The sequence below is a fragment of the Amaranthus tricolor genome, chromosome 12, assembly GCF_026212465.1.
Source record: "Amaranthus tricolor cultivar Red isolate AtriRed21 chromosome 12, ASM2621246v1, whole genome shotgun sequence".
In the NCBI taxonomy this organism is placed as follows: domain Eukaryota; kingdom Viridiplantae; phylum Streptophyta; class Magnoliopsida; order Caryophyllales; family Amaranthaceae; genus Amaranthus; species Amaranthus tricolor.
In genome coordinates, this window is record NC_080058.1 from 11,771,329 (window position 1) to 11,794,603 (window position 23,275).

General features: G+C 35.0%; 2 protein-coding genes and 1 non-coding gene across 14 annotated transcripts; 2 read left to right on the top strand and 1 right to left on the bottom strand.

The window, feature by feature from the left end:
- Positions 1–1,009: 1,009 nt before the first annotated feature.
- Positions 1,010–5,265, bottom strand: LOC130797349 (E3 ubiquitin-protein ligase CCNB1IP1 homolog). Of its 12 annotated transcripts, none has more exons than XM_057659938.1 (9): positions 4,949–5,263; positions 3,670–3,746; positions 3,525–3,601; positions 3,326–3,371; positions 3,138–3,168; positions 2,685–2,940; positions 2,408–2,571; positions 1,825–2,101; positions 1,010–1,740 (listed from the first exon to the last, which is right to left on the bottom strand). In XM_057659938.1, the coding sequence occupies exons 2-9, from the start codon at positions 3,694–3,696 to the stop codon at positions 1,734–1,736; spliced, it is 885 nt and encodes a 294-aa protein (XP_057515921.1). In that variant the 5' UTR covers positions 3,697–3,746; positions 4,949–5,263; the 3' UTR covers positions 1,010–1,733. The 12 variants fall into 12 exon arrangements, with proteins under 12 accessions (XP_057515921.1, XP_057515920.1, XP_057515916.1 ...); XM_057659937.1 differs by having other exon boundaries at positions 3,670–3,762; XM_057659933.1 differs by having other exon boundaries at positions 3,525–3,746.
- Positions 1,367–1,438, top strand: TRNAT-UGU (transfer RNA threonine (anticodon UGU)). The gene has a single exon. It is a non-coding gene; the product is annotated as a tRNA-Thr (tRNA).
- A 6,064-nt stretch (positions 5,266–11,329) lies between the features above and the next one.
- LOC130828571 (uncharacterized) lies at positions 11,330–12,861 on the top strand. Its single transcript, XM_057694536.1, has 2 exons — positions 11,330–11,812; positions 12,715–12,861. Exons 1-2 carry the CDS (start codon positions 11,330–11,332, stop codon positions 12,859–12,861), a joined length of 630 nt encoding a protein of 209 aa, XP_057550519.1.
- The last annotated feature ends 10,414 nt before the right edge of the window (positions 12,862–23,275 follow it).

A 23,275-nucleotide genomic window follows, 5' to 3' on the forward strand; every position in this document is an offset into this window, starting at 1 on the left:
AACTACATTTGACATAATCGTAGAGCTCAAGTGTAAATGCCCACTATACATGACATACAGTTTAAAATCACCACCAAATGAAAAAATTTATAATAAAAACGAACCTCAATTAGCTGTAGATCAAGAAGAATTACTTAATTGCAAGCTTGTCAACATACATTAATGTGAAAATTGATTAAAACACAACAAACCCTAATTTTTCGAATATTGAAAAAAAACACAAAAAAAATTACCTTAGGTCGATCTAGGAAGACTACAACACTAATTACTGGTACAAACTTGAAATTTGATGACTTTAGTTGAATGATTGAAGTTTCTTACAAGGTTGGAATGAAGAAGGAGAAATCGTAGGGATTGCGAATGAAAAACAAAAACGCGAAATGAACTGAGGAAGAACATGTCTGGAAAATTAAAAACCTGATAGTCGCTGTTAGTAACAGCAACTTTCAACTTTTTAATTTTTTTTCCCCTTATTCGCTGTTAGTAACAGCGACTTACCCGAGGCTAGGCTTGGACGTACGGAAGCTTATTTTGGGACATAAGTTTTCCCGAATCTTATATTTGGAATTAAGTAGATAAATAATCTCATTTATTTCAAATTTTGGATGTGTTGCAAACAATTGCATATAGGCTTTTTGATATATTTATTTTTTGCTACAGATATTATGGCTTTACATTTTTGAGTTAATAGAGCCTTGTTAAGTGTGTGAGGGTTGTTCAAAATCCGATACCAGAAAATTATATTAGCGAATTTAAAAAAAAGTTGACAATCTCTTTCCTAGTCCCTCCTTTACCATGGCCACCACTAAACATGTGGAATAGAATATCAAGAAATACAGTCAAATTTATAATATAATTATAATTTTACACCTAAGTTCTATTCAGTGCAATTTCATCTGCATTAACTAAAATTAAAAGCTGATAAATAACATTATAGTTTAATAAATTATTTTTTTATCAAAGAAATATGAAGCAGATGATCCTCTCTCTTAGTAGCCATTATCTCGCATTACTTATCACATTTTGTTTGTTTGGAATTTATTAACACAAATTTGTGGGCGATGGTCTCTTTTAAGTGTTCATCTCAAATTTATTAACACAGATTTGTGGGAGTGGCATTAAACGTGCAGTACTTATAATATCTCAAATTAAGTTGATCCATAAAAAAAATGCACATTTACTCGGTATGTATCAAGGATATTGTAAATAGATATTAAGGATACTGTAATTATGCATTAAGGATGATATATAAGCTGACATTAAAAATACAACAAGTAGACATCAAGCTTTAATGAACTGTATTGGAGACTGTTCCTCAAGAGACTAGCTGATTTATTAAAAGGAAGGTTAAAAGTAATTATCAATAGCCCCTATAGCTCAGTGGTAGAGCGTCAGTCTTGTAAACTGAAGGTCTGTAGTTCGATCCTGCATGGGGGCATTTTTGTAAGCTCAACTATTTGAGTCAAATCAAACCTTTTCCAAATCGGGCATTTTTGCAAACCAACTATTTGAGTCAAATCAAACCTTTTCCAAATCACTACTAAAAGTACTTTTTAACAAAAATGGATTTCAAAAATAATAAAATCTCTGTCTGCTCCCGATTTGCAAATTTGACTTTTGAAATATCGATAGAATGTCATGTATCGGATTCTCCTTTGTAAATGCAGTCTTCATTGGCAGAAATGCTCACAATGAGAAAAAGAAATGTTAAGCAATAGCCATATATGTCCTAATTACATCCTGAAAAAGACAAATCCAAAACAATGTAAGACTTCAGAACAAATCAGTGCCTGGTTGTACCTCGAAAAAACAGATGTTACCTACGTAAAAAGATGAGGGCGGTTGCATGATAACTGAGGTCGTTTTATAGGAGAAAGAACCAGATTCCTGAGAGTATTGGAAGGGTTGGTATTTCCTGTTCCAAAGGGTGGATAGCCACCAGTCCTGGTTACAGTATCCATGGGAACTGGTCCTCGCCTTGATGGTGAATTAGCCGAGACATCAAACGTTCCTCCAGAGTTGGAACTATTTTGCCTTGCTGTTGCTGGCCAGACATCCTCCCTTGACCGCCCTGGAGTTTCAGGAGTAAAAACCAATCCATCTGCAATACATAAGTCAACTTGCTTTTTTCCTTAGGTGATGATAAATTGGAAACCGTAAAGAAGCTTACATATCTAATTTGCTTGCTAGCATTTACTTAACTCATTTGCCAAAAAATCGAAACGAAGGAAGCACAAATAAAAAATGAGGAAGCTCTTTCAAAAATAAAAAAAAAAATTGTGGAAGCAATATGAGTGGCGTATTGTTGACTATAAAGGGATAGCTTTCTGAAACTAACACAAAATCTTCTCATTGGAAATAAGCATGGGCATCTATAATATGACAGTAAACAAAGAGATGATATTACCTTTTCTTAGAGTATCATGGTTATCCATCAAGTTTGTGGGGTTGGAAAAGAGATCAGGGTCAGCTCTGGAATAGAAATCATTTGCTGGTTGTATGGCAGAACATTTCACTAAGTCAAGCTCGCTCCTCAACTGATCATACATTTCATCAAGTTTTCTCTTCTGTCTGGCACCAGTAATCAAACATATTTCCAGCATTATAAGTACGGAAAGATTTTCAGATAGACATATGATCAGTATTTAGGCCTGAAGGTGATAAGGCTGCCAAACAATATCCACCTAGATTTCTCAGCAAATTTTTCTTGTAGCTCTTGCTTATCTTTGGACAAATTCTGAATTTCTTGTTCCATCATTTGACTCTTTTTCGCCATTTTTTGGTAAGCAGTATGCACCTGCTCCATTTTCTCGCTGAAGCTTTCTTGCATCGCCTCACATTTCTGTCGGCACTGAGTTACTAACCCGTTCATTTTGCATTGCATTTCTAGTTCTTTTTGCCCGATATAAAACATCACACTTCTGTATGCACTCTTCATCACTAGCCTTGTTCAAGGAAAGACTAAGCATATGAGCAAGACAAAATAATACAAAAAAGAAAAACTAAAACGGCCTTTTATAGAAAGAATTTGCAAATCTTAAAATGGCCAACAAATTTAAGGTATATTAATCACTGAAGTTTTGTGGCAAGCAATAATCTAACGCCTCTATAGAAGTCTTTTGAAGGTTTAAGGATACAAATTTGCGGTGAAATTCCTGCCATTACCATCTGCAAGTACCAGCAAAAACGCAGTAATTATAAGTAATTATCAAGCAGAAAATGAACTCAAAAAAATACATAAATTATTGCCTATGTAACCATATGAAAGTTAAACAGACAAGCCTATAAAAGGGAAACGTAGAAAAGTGCAAACTCAGTAACTCACATTCACCCATTCATCATTTGGATTTATATCCACAGGTCTCATAAGACTACATGGAAAATAAAAGACAAATAAATTAATAATTATTTAAAAAAGGCAGCCATTTATGAAACTTCTAGATAATAGGCAGTCAATAGAAAGTTGCAGCTGTGCCCTGAACTTTCCGGAGTAAATTCCATGGAAAATCGTCAACGAAGTTCACCTGAAGAGCTCACCTCTTAGATAGCACTTGATCACAAATGGGACAGCCTCCATCACTGTTAAGTATCTTGCCTGCGTCTGCAGTGCCTTAAGACTTGTCAAGGACAGTTGCATTAGCAAGCTAAAAATTAAGGAAAAAGCCATACCTTCATTGTCATTGAATTCTCCATCATTGATTTAATCTCCTGTGCTACCGATCAAGTAAACCTTCGTGCAGCTCTATCTAGCGCATTCAACCACTGTCCATCAGATGGGAGAACATGATCTTCAATTTCAGCTATCCATTCATCATCAGATGGTAAATCGTCTAAAACAATGGGTGATTGTATCATTGTTGCACTTTACTTTCTTTTAAATTTATCAACACTAGTACCATGTTCCCAACCTGGGTCTGTTCGATTACCTAATGTATTTTTTTCTCTTATTTTTACCAGAGTTAGAACCAGAACAAGACATTACGATTTAAGATCTAGAAATTGCAAAATAATAAACAATTAAATATCATTCAAGAACTTCAAACTATCAAAATTCAGTCAGTTTTATATCTCAAATTGTCAATGACTGTTTAACTTTGAATATGCAAAATTACTAACGATGATAAAATTAAATTGCAAAATAACTAGCATCATATTTAAAAACAATAAAATAAGTAAAAAACAAAAAAAAAATTCAGAAAAAACATACAGATAGAAAACGGGTTCGTCTTTAATCAAAGGCAAGCATCAAAATATCGAATAATGGAGAATAATGCAGCCCAACAACTAATTAATGGAGACTAACACAGCCCATCAACTAATTAAAGAAGTAACTAATTAAAAAACATCAAGGGAAATCTAGACTGAACTTTGTGAAAGATATGGGCAAAGCTCTAATGCCCAGTTGTTTTCTCTCCAAGAAAAGATGAACAACGTAATTCAGACCCTTGAGATATCTATTTCTGATTTTTTTCTTATAAAGATTAAAACTCTGGGATGAATATGATGGTTTGAATCATATGCCATCTTGCAACCATGCTGCTGCTGCCTCTTGTTCAAGAAGCTTAAGCTCAAATTCTCATGAGCAGATGATCAACAAGGCCAAGCTTTGGCACCTTAGAATGGGTCATCTCCCTATTTATATGTCCCCTAGCTAGACAGACTAGAAATATATACCCTACCTCCTCATGTAAATCAACACAACCATTACAATTGTTACATATAGATATATGGGGTCCTTTATAATTTTATACAAGAACTAAGTGTAACAAGTTCATTACCATTGTTGATGATTTTAGTAGGATGACTTAGGTGTATCTTGTTAAGAATAAATCTGCTTTTGCTTCTATTTTTGCTCAATTTGAGCTGTTTATTGAAAATCAACTTGATTTGAAAGTTAAGTGTGTTAGAACAGACAATGCAAAAGAGTTAACTGAGGGAGATGCCTTACAACTTTGTATTCATCATGGAATCAAGCAATAACTAAGTTAAGCAGATACACCCAACAAAATGGGGTGGTTGAAAGAAAGCACAAACATATCCTTGAAACAGCAAGAAGCATTTTTGTTCGACCAAATCTCCCTGTGAGTTTTTGGGGGGATTGCATAAAATGTTCAGTGCACCTAATCAATAGGATGCCATTATCTGTGCTAGGTGGAATCACACCTTATTAAAATTATTTGGGAAGAAACCCAATTATCAACACTTGAAAGTGCTTGGATGTCTTTGCTTTATTAGCACTTTGAAAAGAGACAGACACAAGTTTATGCCTAGAGCACAACAATGTGTTTTTATTGGTTGTTCTCCTTCAAAGAAAGGATATAAAGTTTATAATCTTACAACCAAAGTTGTAAGCATTACAAAAGATTTTATATTTTATAAAAGATTTTTTCCATATCATTTTAAAAAACCTAAGTCAAGTTTAGAAGCAATACATCAGATTTTCTTACCCATAAGTTTTGACAAATAGAACACTACTGATACTCAAACTTCTGACCATGACTTTACATCCATTGTTACTGATTTGGATTATTATCCTTTCAACACCTCTGCTAATACTAATCTTGATACTAACAATGATAACCAATTCCAGTCAGAAGAAGAATAGTCACACAGAGGCACAAAACTCTCCTAGGAGATCAAAGAGAGTAACCAGACCTCCTGCTTACTTAGATGATTTTCATTGTAATATTTCTGATCACTGGTGTGGCCTTGTTAAGTTGATTGTCCCTTCAACTATCTCACAAACTCATACACACATTGAACTTAAGAGTTATAAGCAAGTAGTTCTCAATGCCCTTTGGAAAAATACTATGGACATAGAACTTCTTGCACTTGAAAGAAATAAGACCTAGGATCTTGTTCCCTTCCCTATAGGCAAGAAGGCCATAGATTACAAGTGGGTTTTTAAGGTCAAGTTAAAGGTAGATGATAGTTTAGAGAGATACAAAGAAAGGTTGGTGGCCAAAGGCTACAATCAAAGGTTTGGGGAAGACTATGATGAAACATTCTCCCCAGTTGTTAAAATGTCTACCATTAGATGTATTCTTACCATTGCAGCAAGCAAACATTGGAGTTTACATCAACTTGATGTAAACAATGCTTTCTTACATCGTGATTTGAAAGAAGAAGTTTACATGAGACCCTCACAAGGGCTTCTTAATATCAGCAACAAAGTTTTTAAGCTAAACAAATCATTGTATGGCTTGAAACAAGCGTCAAGACAATGGTTTGTCAAATTAACCAAGGAACTTATCCATCAAGATTATGTTCAATCTAAGAATGATTACTCATTATTCATTAAGAAACAAGGACACTACATTACTATAATAGCTGTTTATGTAGATGATATCATCTTTACTGGAAATAATACAGCTGAGATTCAAAATATAAAACAACACTTAGACAACGTTTTTAGTATCAAAAACCTAGGGAAATTGCATTACTTCCTTGGCTTAGAAGTTACTAGCACTTCCCAGAAGGCATCATTCTAACCCAAAACAAGTTTTGTAAGGATCTACTAAGTGATTGTGGAATCTCTGATCATAAGAAAGTGGCAACACCACTTCTAATAAATATGAAATTATCTGCACATGTTGGCACCTCTTTGCAAGATCCAACACCATATAGGTACCTTATTGGTAAATGATGGTGCAAATTTTAAATTACCGCAAGCGCACGGTGTACGTGTAGCTACGGGTCGAACACAAGGAGGCGAGTTAACTAATTTGTTTGCCTTATGACTACAAGACACGGATTAACAAGTAGTTTGATTGAGAAACTAATACTACAATGCAAAAACTAAAGCTAAAACAATGATTAATATGAAGATGAATATGATATGACAAGCTCTAGGATGTCGGGCATCACCTAATTCTAACATGGGAGTTGATCACTCTCATGATTATATGAACTTGAGTCATTGGCAAAATTAAATGTGATCTAATTAATCTCAAGCTTCTGCTCTATTGATTAATATTGATTTAAGACCAAACTAGTGCTAATCCTCAAATTTCCGTTTTATTGGCTAAACTAGTAGGAATTTAACTTAAATATATCTCAATCCAAAATTAGTCCTAATCTCAAACTTCCGTTTTATTGAAAAGGTTAATAAAGATGTTTAAACCGAGATTCATTAAGTGTAGATTTAATTATAGACCCAAAATTTCATACAATCAATCGATAAAATGTCATCCCATGCTTTGAGTTAGGGATTATACCCTAACCCTAGAGAAGAAAACTACTCACTAGACATGATGGTAAATATGCCATTCATGATGAAAAAAGACTTAATTGAAGTAGTAAACATGAAGATGATGAATGATTTCAATGCGCAAAAGTAAATGATAAGCAATAAATAAAGAAAACTTACTAATGGAGAAGAATGTAAAATAAATTGCAAGGACATTAAGTGTAACAATGAAGTTCAATAACAAAGCTTAATGGAAAAAACAAAGGAAAAAACTCCAAATTCAACACAGAAAAACTAAAGAAAAAACTGTCTTTTTAAAAAGGTAACCGCCACTTTATATAGTGGTTCCAAAAATTAACCGTCAAAACGCACAAAATTGGCTCTAACGAACATGCGACGACTCGTGACATCAGGGGCGACGACTCGTCGCTTTGTTTCTGCCTGGGTATGAGAGTTCAGTGAAGAAGCGACGAGTCGTCACATCAGGAACAACGAGTCGTGGCTTTCAGGCGACGACTCGTCACTTTGCTTCTGACTGGCGAACTTTAAACAGTCGTCATTTGTTGCTCGGTTGTCAGAATTGGACATATAATATACCGTTGAAAAGCTCTTGAAGTCTACTTTCTAATGTCGCAAACATTAATGTGATCTTTCTATCAAAATTTATGACCAAAAGAGTGAGCATATATCAAATTTCACCTCAAAGCTTTTGTATTTTAAATACTTTTCAACTCTTTTACCCATCTTCATTGTAAAACATCTTCAAACGAGAAATAATCTCCTTACCCGTCATCATTAAAACCATAAGAATTATGCTTAAAAACGATCAAAATCGCTCAAAATCAACATGAATAACCAAAATGGGTAAAGTGGCATAACTCTTTAAAATAAGCACGAAATTACTAACAATAACCATCGTTAAAGAGTATAAAATGATATATAATAAGTGCAAATAGTTGCACTTATCAAACTCCCCCATGCTTAACTTTTGCTCGTCCTCGAGCAAATTAAGGTGAAAATACATAGAAATCAAGGTTAAAACACGGTCTCCGGTTCCTAAACTACTCCTTATGTCTCCTAAAGAACATGAGAAAAGAAAATTTCTATACTTGTCCCTCCAATGGTGACCTACTCAAATGCCTACCTTATAGCTTCCGCTTCTTATGTCGCCAGCTCCAATACAAGATGAAATACACGAACATTTGAATCTCTCTTTTTCTCTCATTTTGCCTGAAAACTTATATTTGGGTTTTTGTCCTAGCCACTCATTATTATTAATTTTTTTTTCAATTCTCACTTACTCACCCACTCAATGCCGCTCTTTTGCCTAGGTCGCCCTTTCGAGTTTCAACCTAGCTGGGCTTATCTCTTTTCAAGCATTTTTTCTTTTTCCCTTTTCCAATAAAAGACAAAGTACAAATTTAGCTATAATGAAATTGAAATTACAATGCATATACTAGCTAAATCTATACAAAAAAACGCAGAATAGAAAACATGAATAAGCAAGTAATAGGTTACCCCATGCTTGCTTTTCATGGTGAGTAGCAATAGGGTGTTCTGCAATGCTTATAAAAATAGGTCTTTAGTAACCCCGGATATGAGAATCAAAGCACAAAATGTAGAGAATACAACCTACCTAATGAAACACCAATGTTGAAACCGGGATGGCACCATCGGTTACAACATTACCTCTTAAAGCATGAAACACCGACTCTACTTATGACTCCCCAAAAGTAAGAGGTTTCCTATCTTACTCTCCTTTTCTCTTATAAAATGATCTCACATGTAAACCCATAAAAATCCCAAACCCCTTATCAACCTCATACCCATCACAACACACAACGCCATCACAACCACAGCATAATTTACCAAAACAAACACCCAAACTCCATAACTGTAAGGCTTATATATTAGAGCTCTTGGATCTCGCAATCCAATAAACTTACTTTGGAACAAAAAGGATGGAGGCTTATTGTTGCTTAAAATTTTTAGCTCATATAACATGCAATGGTTAAATAAGAGATGATGTGCGAGAATCTAAGTGAGGATGGCTAAGTGGGTCAAGGTATGACAATCTAGTGCAGCTAGAAGATAGAGAAAGATGAGAATAGAGATAGGAATAGAAATATACCTGTCAAGCGCCACGGCAAAGGACGAACAATGATAGCAGCTGATGAACACTCATTCTCCTTTTGCCTAGACCTCCTTCAGGTTATTGGCTAGCATTCTCTCTTTTCTTTTTCTTTTCAATTTTTTCATTTTTTCATTTTTTTTCATTTTTTAAAATTATTTTTAATTTTTATTTTTTTTGAGGTAGGGATAAACAAAAAGGAAAAACAAAACAAAAATAATAACAAAAGCAATAAAAATCCTAATCTAAGAAAGAGAAAAAAAAAAAAGAAATCCTAAACTACAAAAAACAATAAAAATCTACACTAATAGGTGTAGACTCCCCCCATGCTTATCAAAAGCATTTTCCTCAATGCTTTACAGCGTAGCAAAGGGACATGACCATAAAAACTTAAGCACAGATAGGGAAAGTCTAATGTAAAAAGAACTAAAACATAAATAAAATCTAGCAAAAAGTACGGGTTGCCTCCCGCAGAGCGCTTGTTTAACGTCTATAGCTCGACTCAGCTCAACCCATGAAATTCAACTAGGCTCAAGATCATTACAAAGGAAAAGGTTGCTTTCAATACAAGTGTTCAATTTCACACTTTCTAGGTACTTTACCCAAGTAGTGTCATCGTCAACAAGATCAACACTTTTAAAACTGTCCCCAACAAGCCTTTTCTTTTTCTTTCTATTACAAGACTTCTTTTTAAAACATTTCTTTTTGTGATCTTTGTTGGGGGCAACATTAGTTGTAACACCCCAATATCTGAAAAATATAATTATTTAATTTAATTAATTACTTGATTATTTAATTTAGTTAGTTATTTGATTGTTTAAATATTTAACTTAAATTAATTATTTAAGTGGTACGTGCGTGTTATCGCGTAACAAGTTTATTTTGTAACAATTTTTTTCGTCTAACAATTAAAACGAACAATTAATTAATTAATTAACTAAAAAAATTAAAAAAATAATAATTTTGGGGAAGGGGGAGCCGGTTGTGAGTGACTTTTGGGGAGGTTGTAACTCCTCCCTTAATGCTAATTAAGGGGGTCATTCCTTGAGTGCATTGGCTATTCAACCCTCGTTTTTCGAGGAAATTCTAAGTTCACAAGATAAGGATCCTAAATTTGTGAAGTTAAAGGATCAAGCTCGTGAGGGAAAAGCGGAGGGATTTTCCGTTCATGAGGATGGAAGTTTGAGGTTTAAAGGCCGATGGTGTTTGCCAACGGAAGAATTGACCTTGAAGGAATGTATCTTGGATGAAGCTCATACTTCGAAATTCTCCGTTCACCCTGGGGGTGATAAGATGTACCAGGATCTTAAGCTTATGATTTGGTGGTTGGGGATGAGGAAAGATATCGCTGAGTACGTTTCGCGCTGCTTAACTTGTCAGAAGGTTAAGAGCGAGCATAGACGACCGGGTGGTTTGCTTCAACCCTTGGAGATACCGGTATGGAAGTGTGATGATATATCAATGGACTTTATTTGCCCTTGAACGCAGTCGGGTAATGATGCTCTATGGGTCATAGTGGATCATCTAACAAAATTAGCATGTTCCATTCCTATGAACTGTCGTTGGGAGATGAAACAATTGGCTCGTGCTTATATCAAGTATGTTGTACGATTTCATGGGGTAACCCGTACAATTGTGTCATATAGGGATACTCGTTATCTGTCACATTTCTAGAAGACTTTACGACAGACCATGGGGACTACACTATTGCGTAGTACGTCTTTTCACCCGCAGACTGATGGACAAACGGAGAGGACAAATCAGATTTTAGAGGACATGTTACGCGCTATTGCTATGGAATGGCAAGGGTCGTGGGATGAGCATTTGGATCTTGTGGAGTTTTCTTATTACAATAGCTATTAGGCAACAATCCAGATGGCTCCATTTGAAGCTTTGTATGGACGTCGTTGCCAAAGCCCGGTATTTTGGGATGATTTCACCCAAGCAGCTACTTTAGGACCCAAATTGTTACTTCAAATGACAAAACTAGTAAAGTTGATTAGGGATAGATGAAGGCAGCACAAGATCGTCAAAAGTCTTATGCCGATTTGAAACGACGTCTAGAAGAGTTTGAAGTAGGGGAACAAGTATTGTTAAGGGTATCGTCGATGCGTGGGGTGGTTTGTTTTTGTACTCGTGGAAATTTAAGTCCTCGATTCATCGGCCCTTATGAAATTTTGGAACGGGTAGGTAAGCTAACTTATCGGTTAGCTCTCCCCAACTCTTTGGAGAAAGTTCATGATGTTTTCCATGTGTCCCAGCTAAAAAGATACCTTGCTGCGACATCGCATGTTTTGGATCCTAAGACCATGGAGCTTGATGAGAATTTATCTTATACGGAACAACTTGTTCGCGTCCTAGATACAAAAGTCCGTAATACTCGCAGAAAGGATATCACAATAGTGAAAGTACTATGGGCAAATCATGAGCGCAAGGCGGCTACTTGGGAAACTAAAACCTTCATACGTGAAAAATATCCACATCTTTTCCAGGTTAGTAAAGTTACGGGGACGTAACTTCCTTAACGGGGTAGCGGACGATAGAAATTTCGCGCGAATTTAAACAAAAATCTTATTTTTGTCGTGTTTTAAGTCGATGTTGTTAATTTGGGTTTACATGTCAGAGTCCCTTGTTTTGGGACTTTGTACAAGTTATATGGGCGTAACTTCTTTTAAGTGGGGTAGTTTGTAACACACCGTTAAAATATCGGAAAAATATAATTATTTAATTTAATTTATTATTTGATTATTTAATTTAGTTAGATATTTGATTGTTTAAATATTTAACTTAAATTAATTATTTAAGTGGTACGTGCGTGTTATCGCGTAACAGTTTTTCTCATCTGACAATTAAAACGAACAATTAATTAATTAATTAATTAAAAAAATTAAAAAAAATAATAATTTTGGGGAAGGGGGAGCCGGTTGTGAGTGACTTTTGGGGAGGTTGTAACTCCTCCCTTAATGCTAATTAAGGGGGTAATTAGCTAGGCCTTAAGGGTGGAATTAAGATTGATGATTAAACTTATTTTGAATCTCTACTCACAACAAAAAAATCTGAAAATTTTCTTCACATTTAGCTTCAAAATTTTTGGCCAAAGTGTAGTATTGAGAGGAAAAGTGAGGAAAATTCTTAAGTTGAGTTTTGGGTGTTCAATTGTATTATTCAATCTTCAATCCTTGAAATTCTAAGTTCTGAAATTTTAATTCTTTAATCAAAGTTTTGTTTTTATTTGTATTAAAAGAATTATTGTTCTTAGTTTTATTTTGGTTATTTTCATATATTACACATTTCTTTAACAAAAATTTAATTTGCTAGAAGGAATTGTGTTTGTGTATGTCTTTTTTTTTTAGTTTCATGATTTATAATTCTTAACAAAAATTTAATTTGTTAGAAGAATTATGTCATGAGTTATTTTCTAGAGATCCGGAGATTCCCGAATAGGGCAACCTTTCGAACTTCTGCTGAATCCATGGGCATCTTTTCTCATGATTACAATTCTTTAACAAAATTTAATTTGTTAGAGGAATTTTTGTCATGATGTTTTTATATAGTTCCATGATTTATAATTTTTTAACAAAAATCTTGTTTTGTTAGAAGAATTAATTCATGAGTTATTTTATATAGTTTCTATGATTTATAAATCCTTAACAAAATTTAATTTGTTAAAAGGATTAAGTCATGATTTTTTTATATATATAGCTTTCCATGATTAGTAATTCTTAAACAAAATTTAAATTTGTTATAAGAATTATATTCATATTGATTTTAAATAAGTTCTTAGGATTTATATTTCTTTAACAAAATTTTAATTTGTTAGAAGGAATTAAAATATATGAGTCAATTTATATGGTCACGCATGAGTTCATAATCCTTTAACAAAATTTAATTTGCTTGAAGGATTGTGTTTATATATATCTTGATTGAAGAAGTTGTTTTTTTTTTTTTAGATTATGATTCTCTAATAAAATCTTAATTTGTTAAGAGAATTATGTATTGTGGATTTATTTTATTTAGTTATCACAACTTATGAGTTCATGATTTTTCTTTTATGTTAAAAGGAATAAAAAAAATTGATTTATGACTTATGAGAATATTTTAATTTGATGATTATTCATGTCTTGATTTTGAATTGGGTTAATAATGAAGTTTTGTATATGAGTAGATGTATATATATATTGGGTTGTGTATGTTTTAGTAGTTTTTGGTTGGTTCACTATTGAGATTCAATTAGTAGTAGTGAATGTGGGTTTGTATGTATTGTGGTTTAATCATGTAATTATAAGGATATGATTAAAAGGATTTAATGATTTAAATAATAAAAAAATATATAATAAAAAAAATCGGGACAGCAGCTACTGTCTTGGCAGTCGCGCCCCGATCTGAGATGTTGAGAGTGTTTAGTTGTCGTTTCACTTATCCGTTGGATTCAAAACTCGTTAAACGCTAAAATTAGTTTAAAATAGTAAATGGAAGTTAGAAATTATGAAATTTGATACCCAAGGTAATTGATGCCTTCCGGACGCAGCGGTGAAGTCAGATTTTTCATTTAAATTTTCTAAACTGTCCGAAATGGCCGTTTAAGTTATTGGTTAGATTTTAAATATTAGAACCTTTGAAATTTGGGAGAAATCATTTAAAATTATAAAGTTTTAGTAGTGCCTTAATGGTATGGAGTGGATTAAATGTGTAAACACGTTCTAATACGTGATTTTTGTATGTGTGTTGTGTTTAGGACCTCGATTCATAAGAGGTTGAGATTCAAATCACGAAGCGCTTGAGTTGCTTTAATCGTGCTACTAAGGTACACGCTTAGACCATACAATTGTAATCGGTTATGTAAAGTAATGTTGTGCTCATTCTATATTGTGATGTTGTATATCATGTAAGATTTAAACCCCAAAATATTTGTAAAGAGTTTTAAATTGAAATTTGAGGATGGTTGAGTAGTTACCCAAATGGGGCTATTTAATTGGAATTGGAATACCATTGTTATTGTTCCCATGGTAGTTTTGGATCATTACGGTCACCATGAGGGTATGCATACTTTTGCCTTTGACGACCCAAACAAGACGGGCAACGTCTTAGGTCAGAGGTTGCCTAGGGATTAGCTCTCCCTTGTGTATTCCTCCAAAATTTTGGGAACACACTATCGACCCGAACTGGACAGGCAACGACATGAGTTGGAGTCTAGAAAGTCAAACGTGACATTTAACTAATAGAGCCTTCGCATGCTAAGATGCACTCATTACTTGTGTGTAACTCATAATACATTGTATGTTGTCTCTGACGTGTATTGTTATGTGCTTTGGAACTTGCTATGATGTTTTAATTCGACGACTAGTAGGTTGACTTGCAGGTGGAGACTAGTGTGTGAGGACTCTTCTAATAGAACCTGTAATCGAGCTGACTATCGTGCCCAAAATTACTATTAGAATTTCATCCATCCAAACTTTATTATTTTTATTTTAGTAAGTACATTTTGAATTGGATTGTATTTGGTTTGAAGAGGCCAGTAGGTTCTCAAGTTGTAATTTTAGACTTCCGCTGACTTGTTATTTCGTCATTACTATTTTATTTCTTTATCACTAAAACGTCATCGGTCCTAGAAGTGATTTAATTTAATGTCCGATGTATGGACCGGAATTCATATTTGTATGAATTTATCCGGTTCACTTCAACCTGGACTATTACATTAGTGCTCCGTATGGATAAAAGTTCACTAGAAATTACCTCGAGAGGTGTGGAGCTCTCCCTTGTCACCTCCTTTTCCTCATGCATTGACTTTTCGTCTTGCAACTCAGTTGTCCTGCCCAAATTCATCATCTTGCAACAACTCATGGGTTAGATCAAAATTTTCATCACAAATACCTTCCCAACTCAGTACTTCTTCGCTCCCCCTGGTGCCTTCAAGAAAAGCCTCTAAAGCATCAACATCTAACTCATAACTAGATTTCGTGGGAGTGTCTACGTGACATATAGATTCAATAGACAGAGAAAAATCAAGGGAATTATCAATATTGAATTCATGCTTAGCATCATCTATTTCCATCACAATTCTACCCCTAGCAAAATCTACCACGGTTCCATAAGTTGCCAAACATGGTCTCCCTAGAATGATTGGGGTCTTAGGGTCCTCGGGTATATCTACAATTAAGAAATCACAAGAGACCACATACCATCCAAAACCCACCAACACATCCATCAAAATCCCCTTGGGGTAGATAAGACTACGTTCGACAAGTTGCAGTTTAGTCTCATAGGGGGCCAGTTTACCAACATTTCCTAGCTTCTTATACAATGAATATGGCATCAAACTCACACCTGCACCCAGCTCACATAAAGCTTTGTTTATTAAAACACCTCTAATAGTAACGAGAATACTAAAATTACCGGGGTCTCCTAGCTTAGGAACTGTGATAGTCCCCCCATGCTTATCAGACAATAAGTCCTCAAACATTTTGGGAACTATGGGTGCCTTGGCTAGCATGTCTAGAAAAGACGACTCTAAAGAGTTGTCATTGAGTAACTTAAAAAACTTCTCATACTTCCTCTCAAGTTTGGCTTGGGCCAACTTCTGAGGGAAAGGGATAAAGTCAATTTTAATGTCAGTTACTCTAGACTTCTTCCCATTTTCATGGTCAGGTCTCAATTCAACAGATTCAAAGCAAACAGTATCATAATTGGTATCACCAATTGGCTTCATAGAAGACATTTCATGAAGAGGAATGTCAGCCAAATTGTTACCTTCCATCTCGATCAAAACATTTATTTGGCTAGGCACCTTGCCTATCTGTTTAGGCTGGCTAGGAAACTGGTTAGGAGCACGAGTATTGATCTGCTGTGCTACCCGAGCTAATTATGTCTCGAGAAATTTCATCTGTTAGACATTGTTTTGGAAGTAGGTACACAAAAAGTTTCGTAGGTCTTCAATCTCAAACTTGAGACTAGGCTGAGCTGGCTGAGCGTACTGCTTGTACGGCGGAGGGTGTTGGTATGGAGCTTGCTGATGCTGTGCATTTAGCACATTAGTGCTTGAGTAGGACAAATTAGGGTGCCTATAACCTGCATTACATCTGTTAGAATGTGGGTCACTAGGAGGTTTACTATACAAGGCGTTTGTATCCTCGTAAACTTGGGGGTAAGTACTCGAATAGTGCTCCGGGACACCACAAGTATCACATAAATTAGCAGCATTATTAGAACTAGAGGAGGAGCTTACCGTGCTTACCTTAGCCATCTGTTTAGTGATATTGGATATCTGTCTGGTGAGTGCCTTGATGGTCTCGGATTCAGCATTATTACTCTGGGACACTGGGCCTCTCTCATTGCTCCATGAGAACCCATTTTTGGCCATGGTCTTGAATAGTCTCAATAGGTCATCTGGGAGCTTGGAGTCCATGTCGCCGTCATATGCAGCATTAATCGACGACTTGTGCTCATCAAACAATCCTCCTAGATTATCCTTAATGCTTGAGAGACCGTCTCTTTGAGAGACGTATCTCAAGCCCAAACCATTAAAGATTAATGCCTACTTACCATATTCTTATTTTCTACTTACATTATCCTTAATGCTTATTTACCTTATCCTTAATGCTTACTTTTTATATCTTAAATGTCTACTTAAATCCACTAGTGGAAAAAAAACGTATTTGCTACTTATCATTTGCTACGGTTATTGTATATACGCAGCAATAAATAGGAAAAAGAATAAGAAAAAAAAACCATTAATTGCTGCGGTTTTAGTACCTAACCGCAACAAATAATCAGTTGCAAGATTAGTTACTGCGATTATGCTTGTGACCGCAGCAAATAACCCACTCAATTGCTGCGGTTTATCCCTTTGACCGCAGTAAATAGCATATATTAAAATGGCGCCCAGCTTTTTAACGTTTATATTTTCATAAGACGAACCCTTAAGCTTCTGTTTCATTACCACAAACGAACACACGCACGACGAACACAGCGGTTCATCTTCTCCATACTCAAACTTCAAACTTCTACTGTTCTTGTTAGTTCATCATCAAACTTCATCATATCTGCTCTTCATCAAACTTCATCAAACTTCATCATCTTCTCCATTGAAAAAACGCTTCACAAAAGTAACGTACAGCAGTTCGTTTCTTCAAAGTCGTTCTTCATCTTCATCTGCAAACTTGGGTCTTGTTCATCTTCAAAACCCACGACATTAAGGTATTTTTTCTCCTTTTAATTTGTTAAGCATTTAAGTTTTGCAAGATATTCATGAAAAAGCTTTTGGTGTCATTTTTCCTTTCAATGAATATATTTCCTCATTTTCATTCTAAGAGACTTTTAAGTGAGATTGGCTGGGATATCTTTTTTGTGCGACCTATTTTATGTTGAGTAATGTTTTAAAAGGAAAGTGAAGAAACATAATAATGGAAACTGGAAATTCTGTGTGCTTTGATATCTCCCTTTAATGGGATCAAATTTCAGTGCAATTTGCTTGTGGTAATTGTATCACATTGTTTGGGAAAAGCTTTGATTTAAAATTTGATTGCTTAATTTATGTATTCCTCTAGATTTATATGCTTTCATAGTATTAATGCCTTCTAATAATTTATTTCTAATTGTTTGTTTAACAACATGATTTGTGCAACGATTCAAACTATTATATAAGATTTTGTTTTGAAGAGAATTTCAGAGATCAGTGATTATGAGTCGAGAAAAATGCTTTTGCTCTTGTCCTCCTTGTCCTTGGAAGCATGGTTGTGGATATCAGAACTGATGGATCAATTATTTACAACTGGAAAACCATATTGTTATTTTATTTGCGACTGAAACGAACGAAATTTTCTGAAATGATGCTATGAATTAGATTAGTAAATAATACAGGTTTAGAACTTAGAAGTGCATGCTAAGATAGGATAAAACAGGAAATAATTAATGTTTATCAATGGCAAAGCCATACTTGTGAGTATCATCATTTGCATTATTAGTACCTAACCGCAGCAAATAAGCAGTTGCAAGATTAATTACTGCGGTTATATTTGTATCGGAATGAAAACGAGAACTTAGAAGAGTGTCCTTGGTTTTGATGCGAAACTGGGGCTGATTAAGGCCTTGGTTATGCAAGGATTAATGTTGTGCGGAAGCTTTGATTAATGACACAGAAAAAAAAACTACAAATGATCATGAAAAGAACACGAAACAACCACAAACAACTTAGACAATTCTGATCTAGCAAACTGTCGAGCAGCCCTCCTTCAGCTCAGCTTCTAGGAGTCCACGGGGATTGTTAGAATGGTTTTAGGACCTTGATAGCTAGATCCAAGTACCAAGATTCCATTTCCACTTTAGCCTAGGTCCTGGATGCATAGGTTTGGTCTCCACGTGTCGTGCAAGGTGGTCTGGTCGCTAGTTTGCTGCTGTGTCGTGAGGTCTGTATGCAGCCTTGTGTGGGCTCCTTTGGTATCTTCATTTGATACAACCACATTTGTATTAGATTTGCATGAAACTTGGCACACAACACTCTTTGGTATATATTATTGTATTGAAGTGGATAGAATTGAAAATCATAGTTATATGCTAGAAATTACGTGTTAAGTTGCAATTTTAAGGGTTTTTAAGCGTTTTTATCAATTTTGCGCGTAAAGTAGCTCAAATTTGGTTTGTTATGCAAGAAACTTGGCACACAACACCATTTGGTATATATTATTGTGTTGAAGTGGTTAGAATTGAAAATAATAGTCATATGCTAGAAATTACGTGTTAAGTTGCGATTTTATGCGTTTTTAAGCTTTTTTAGCACTTTTGCGCATAAAGTAGCTCAAACATGGTTTGTTTTGCACGAAACTTGGAACACAACACTATTAGGTATATATTATTGTATTGAAGTGGTTAAAATTGAAAATCATAGTCTTATGCTAGAAATTACGTGTTAAGTTGCGATTTTAAGGGTTTTTAAGCGTTTTTGTCAATTTCGCGCGTAAAGTAGCTCAAACTTGGTTTGTTATGCACGAAACTTGGCACACAACACTATTTGGTATATATTATTGTTTTGAAGTGGTTAGAATTAAAAATAATATTCATATGTGTAACACCCCGTAAATTATCGGGTTTAAAAATAAATAAAATATAATAAAATAAAGTATAACAAAATAAAATAAATAAGTAATATTAAATTATATTATTTTACATGGTTAATTATAAGAAACGAAGTAAGTTTATTTAACGGTAACGCGTTTTATCGCATACGTTGTTATTGCGTAATATTTCTTTTCTGCTTTTAACAAAAAAAATAGACAATTATATAATTAATTAATTAATTAATAAAAAATAAAAGATTAGGGAAGGGGAAGGGTGACCGGTTGTGTGAAGGAATGGGAGGAGTCTTGTAACTCCTCTCATAAGTGTGTATTAAGGCATATTAAGCTCATCCCTTAATTGCCTATTAATCCTTTTGAAAACCATTTAAGTTCTTCACCCTTCTAAGCTTCCAATTGAACAAAACAAAAATCAGAAAAATTCTCTCCTTTGGGCTTGTGATTCGGCATTTCAAGAAAAAAAAATTGTTCTCTTGTTCTTCTATTCAATCTTTTGATCAAAGAGGTAAGTTTAATTGAATTGCTAGTTATAGATTTTATATACAAGGTTTTCTAAGATGAATTACATTTTATGTATGATGATATCCTATGACTTTGAGGAGGATTGAGTATATTTTTATGTAATTTTCATTAACAATCCTTTAATAAACCTTAATTTTGTTAAAAGGATTAAGTTATGTTCTTGATTTATATTCTTTAACAAAGTTTAAATTTTTGATAAGAATTGAGTTTTGTTGATATTCAAATAAATTTCTTTTATGGTTTAAATTTCTCTAACTAAATTTCAATTTGTTAGTAGAAATTAAGTTGGTATATATTAAGTTATGTAGTCATCCAAGGGTTTAATAATCCTTTAGCAAAATTTGATTTACTTGAAGGATTGTGTTATATTAATATATATGTGTGTCTTGATTTAAAAGGGTGATTTAGTTTTGTAATTCTCTACAAAATTTAATTTGTTAAGAGAATTAAGTATTTAATTTAGTTATCATAATTTATGAAATTTCAAGTCTCTTGAAGCATTTTGTGAATGTAACCTTGCAAGAGTTATTTTGGTCATGAGATTTAAAAAGGGTTGATAATGTATATATAAACTAATAATAATAATGAATAAAAAAAAATAATAATAATAATATATAAATGTAGGCGGCAGCAGCTGTTCCGCCTCGTTAGAGGTACCGACTCGGAAACGTTAGTCGTTTTCCGTTGTTTTAAGCACCGTTGCGTTAAAAACTCGTTAAACGCTTAAAATAATTAAAAATAGTAAATGGATGTTAGAAATTATAAAATTTGGTACCCAAGGTAATTGATGCGTTCTAAACGCAACGGCGAAGTCGGATTTTTCATTTGAATTTTCTAAACTATCTGAAATGGCCAATAAAGTTTCTGGTCAGAAATTAATTTTTGGAATCATTGGAAATTGGATGAAAACATTTAAAATTATCAAGTCTTAGTGATATCTTAGTGATATGGAGTGAATTAAATGTGTAAACACGATCTAATATGTGATCGTTTTGTGTGTGTTATATAGGACCTCGATTTATAAGAGGGCGAAATTCCTATTGTGCTTGAGCAACGTGTATTTGCAGCGTTTAAGGTACACGCTTAGACCATAATATTTATATGGTTGTGCAAGTAATGTTGGTTTATTCCTAATCGTGGCATTGTAATCACATAAGGATTAGACACCTCAAATAATATGAAATAATTATGTGGAAATTGAGAATTTATGGTTAAGTTACCAAAAGGGTTAACAATGAATTGGAATATTATCAATCATTTTTTTCCCATGGCAGCTGTGGATCATTACGGTCACCATGGGGGTATGCATACTTTAGCCTTTGGCGACCCGAACAGGACGGGCAACGTCTTAGGTAGGTGGTTGCCTTGGGATTAGCTCTCCCAAGTGTATTCCACCAAAACAAATTTGAAATTATACTTGTACGACCCGAACAGGACGGGCAACGTTACAAGATTGGAAATATATTGAATAAAGAATATGTATTAGAGCCTTTGCATGCTAGGGTAAACACAATGCTTGTATTCAACCTGTTTAATATATGTATGAAGTCTCTGACGTGTACTGGTTGTTCTTTGGAACCTGCTACGTGTTATCATACGACGTGCAGCAGGTTGACTGCAGGAGGGGGCTGGAGTGAGGATTCAGCTTAGAACCCGTAACTATCAAGTCTAGACATACCTTGTAATGAGTCGAAATAACTCAGTTTATGTAACCAAAGTTTATGATGTTTTCTTTTATCTTGTACAGCTTTTAGTTAGTCTAGAAGCCGGTGGGCTCTCGAGTTGTATGTAAAGACTTCCGCTGACTTGTTTTGTTTTGTTTGACGTTGTTTTCTTTGTTGACCATATTCCTTTACTGTTGGAACGTTGACGATCCGAGTAAAGATGAGTTTTACTGTTGGAACGTTGACGATCCGAGTAAAGATGAGTTTTCTTGTGTCTGTTTGTGAACCGGATTCATGTTTTCACATGATTTTTCCGGGTCACTTTAACCGGGCCGTTACAATTGGTATCAGAGCCAACGTTCCCTAGGAGCTAAAGGAATATCAGACCTTAGGAATGAGAGTTGGGGAATGGTCGAATGTGATAAAAAAAAAACGTTGAATGTGTTTGTTGTGATGTAGCTTGCTTTGGACCATTAGGGTTATATAGTGTTCTAGGTGTCCGCAGTTATCAATTTTCTTACTTGATTCCTTTTCGTTATGTGTATATGTTCAGGAATATGAATACGGGAAGGACACCTATGGACTCACACACCCCCAGTGAATCGAGGGAGGTACCGATGTTTGACCCTGAAACTGTCTGAAGGGAAGTCTCCAATGCTGACATATGGAAAATAAGGAGTGGTGAAAGTATCCAAGATTATAGGGAGAGGATGCGTATGGTTAAGGCAAAGGCTGATAGGGTATGTTATGATTTAGATTTAGACCTAAATGAGTTACGTCGTTTGTCCGAATCTAGGAAAAATGTAGAACCCGAGGAGGAGGGCGAGCCCCACATATCGGACGACGCTGATGTGGTCATGGAACCCTTGATGGAGCGGAACCTACCCGACCCTCCACTAGTGGAAACCGAGGTTCAATCGGAGAGTGATGTCGAAATGTGGGAGCCTAAGCGAGAACCACCTAATTATATAGAGATTTCCAGCGAAGATGAGAGTGGCATTTGGGGGTCGCACTATGATCTGTATGGATATGGGATTGGGTTTGATAGGGGTTGCTCAAATGAAGAGGATCCTGAAGAAGACGTGGAGGAAGTACCAATAGACCACCCTAGGAATAGTGATAGTGAATCAGAAGATGCGCACTCGAACTCCAGCTTTAATTCTGGGGAAGATGCAAATGATGAGGACTTTGACTTAGCAAGCTATGATGAGAGTGCTGACACTTGGGACGCTTGGCGTTAAAATAAGATGCCTCCTTTGTCAAGAAAGAGACTTTCTAGAAACAGTGCCAATCGTACACTAAGGAGTTTAGTAAGAGCTCTTACGGATGTGGGCACTCCACGAGAGAGATCTGTGTCGGAATTAGCCTCTGATATGAGTAAGAGGATCAGTCAGAGCAAACCCTCGACTTTCAATGGTAAGGGGGAACCATCGGAACTCGAGCTCTGGTTAAGGGAATTTGAAAAACTTTTTGATGTGGTTGAATGCCCAGAGGAACTGAAGGTCAACCAGGCTGCGTTTATTTGGTTGGTGAAGCCGACTATTGGTGGGAAAATAATAGATCTGGGTTATTAGAACAAACTAATGGAATCTTTAATTGGGATTTGTTTAAAAGGGCTATGCGAGAGAAATTATACCCTTTGCACGTGAGAAAAGATAAGTCAAACGAGTTCGCTCGTTTGGAGATGGGAGACATGACTGTT

What these genes read in the sequence shown, in the direction of transcription:
- LOC130828571 (XM_057694536.1), top strand. Translation starts at nt 11,330, where the DNA reads ATGAAGGCAGCACAAGATCGTCAAAAGTCTTATGCCGATTTGAAACGA. An exon ending in AATATCCACATCTTTTCCAG is followed by an intron (nt 11,813 to 12,714) that starts GTTAGTAAAGTT and finishes TTAATTTGTTAG; the next exon opens with AAGAATTATGTCATGAGTTA.
- LOC130797349 (XM_057659933.1), bottom strand. Translation starts at nt 3,667, where the DNA reads ATGGCTTTTTCCTTAATTTTTAGCTTGCTAATGCAACTGTCCTTGACA. An exon ending in AGGAATTTCACCGCAAATTT is followed by an intron (nt 2,941 to 3,137) that starts GTATCCTTAAAC and finishes GAACAAGGCTAG; the next exon opens with TGATGAAGAGTGCATACAGA. An exon ending in CCATGATACTCTAAGAAAAG is followed by an intron (nt 2,102 to 2,407) that starts GTAATATCATCT and finishes TATGTATTGCAG; the next exon opens with ATGGATTGGTTTTTACTCCT.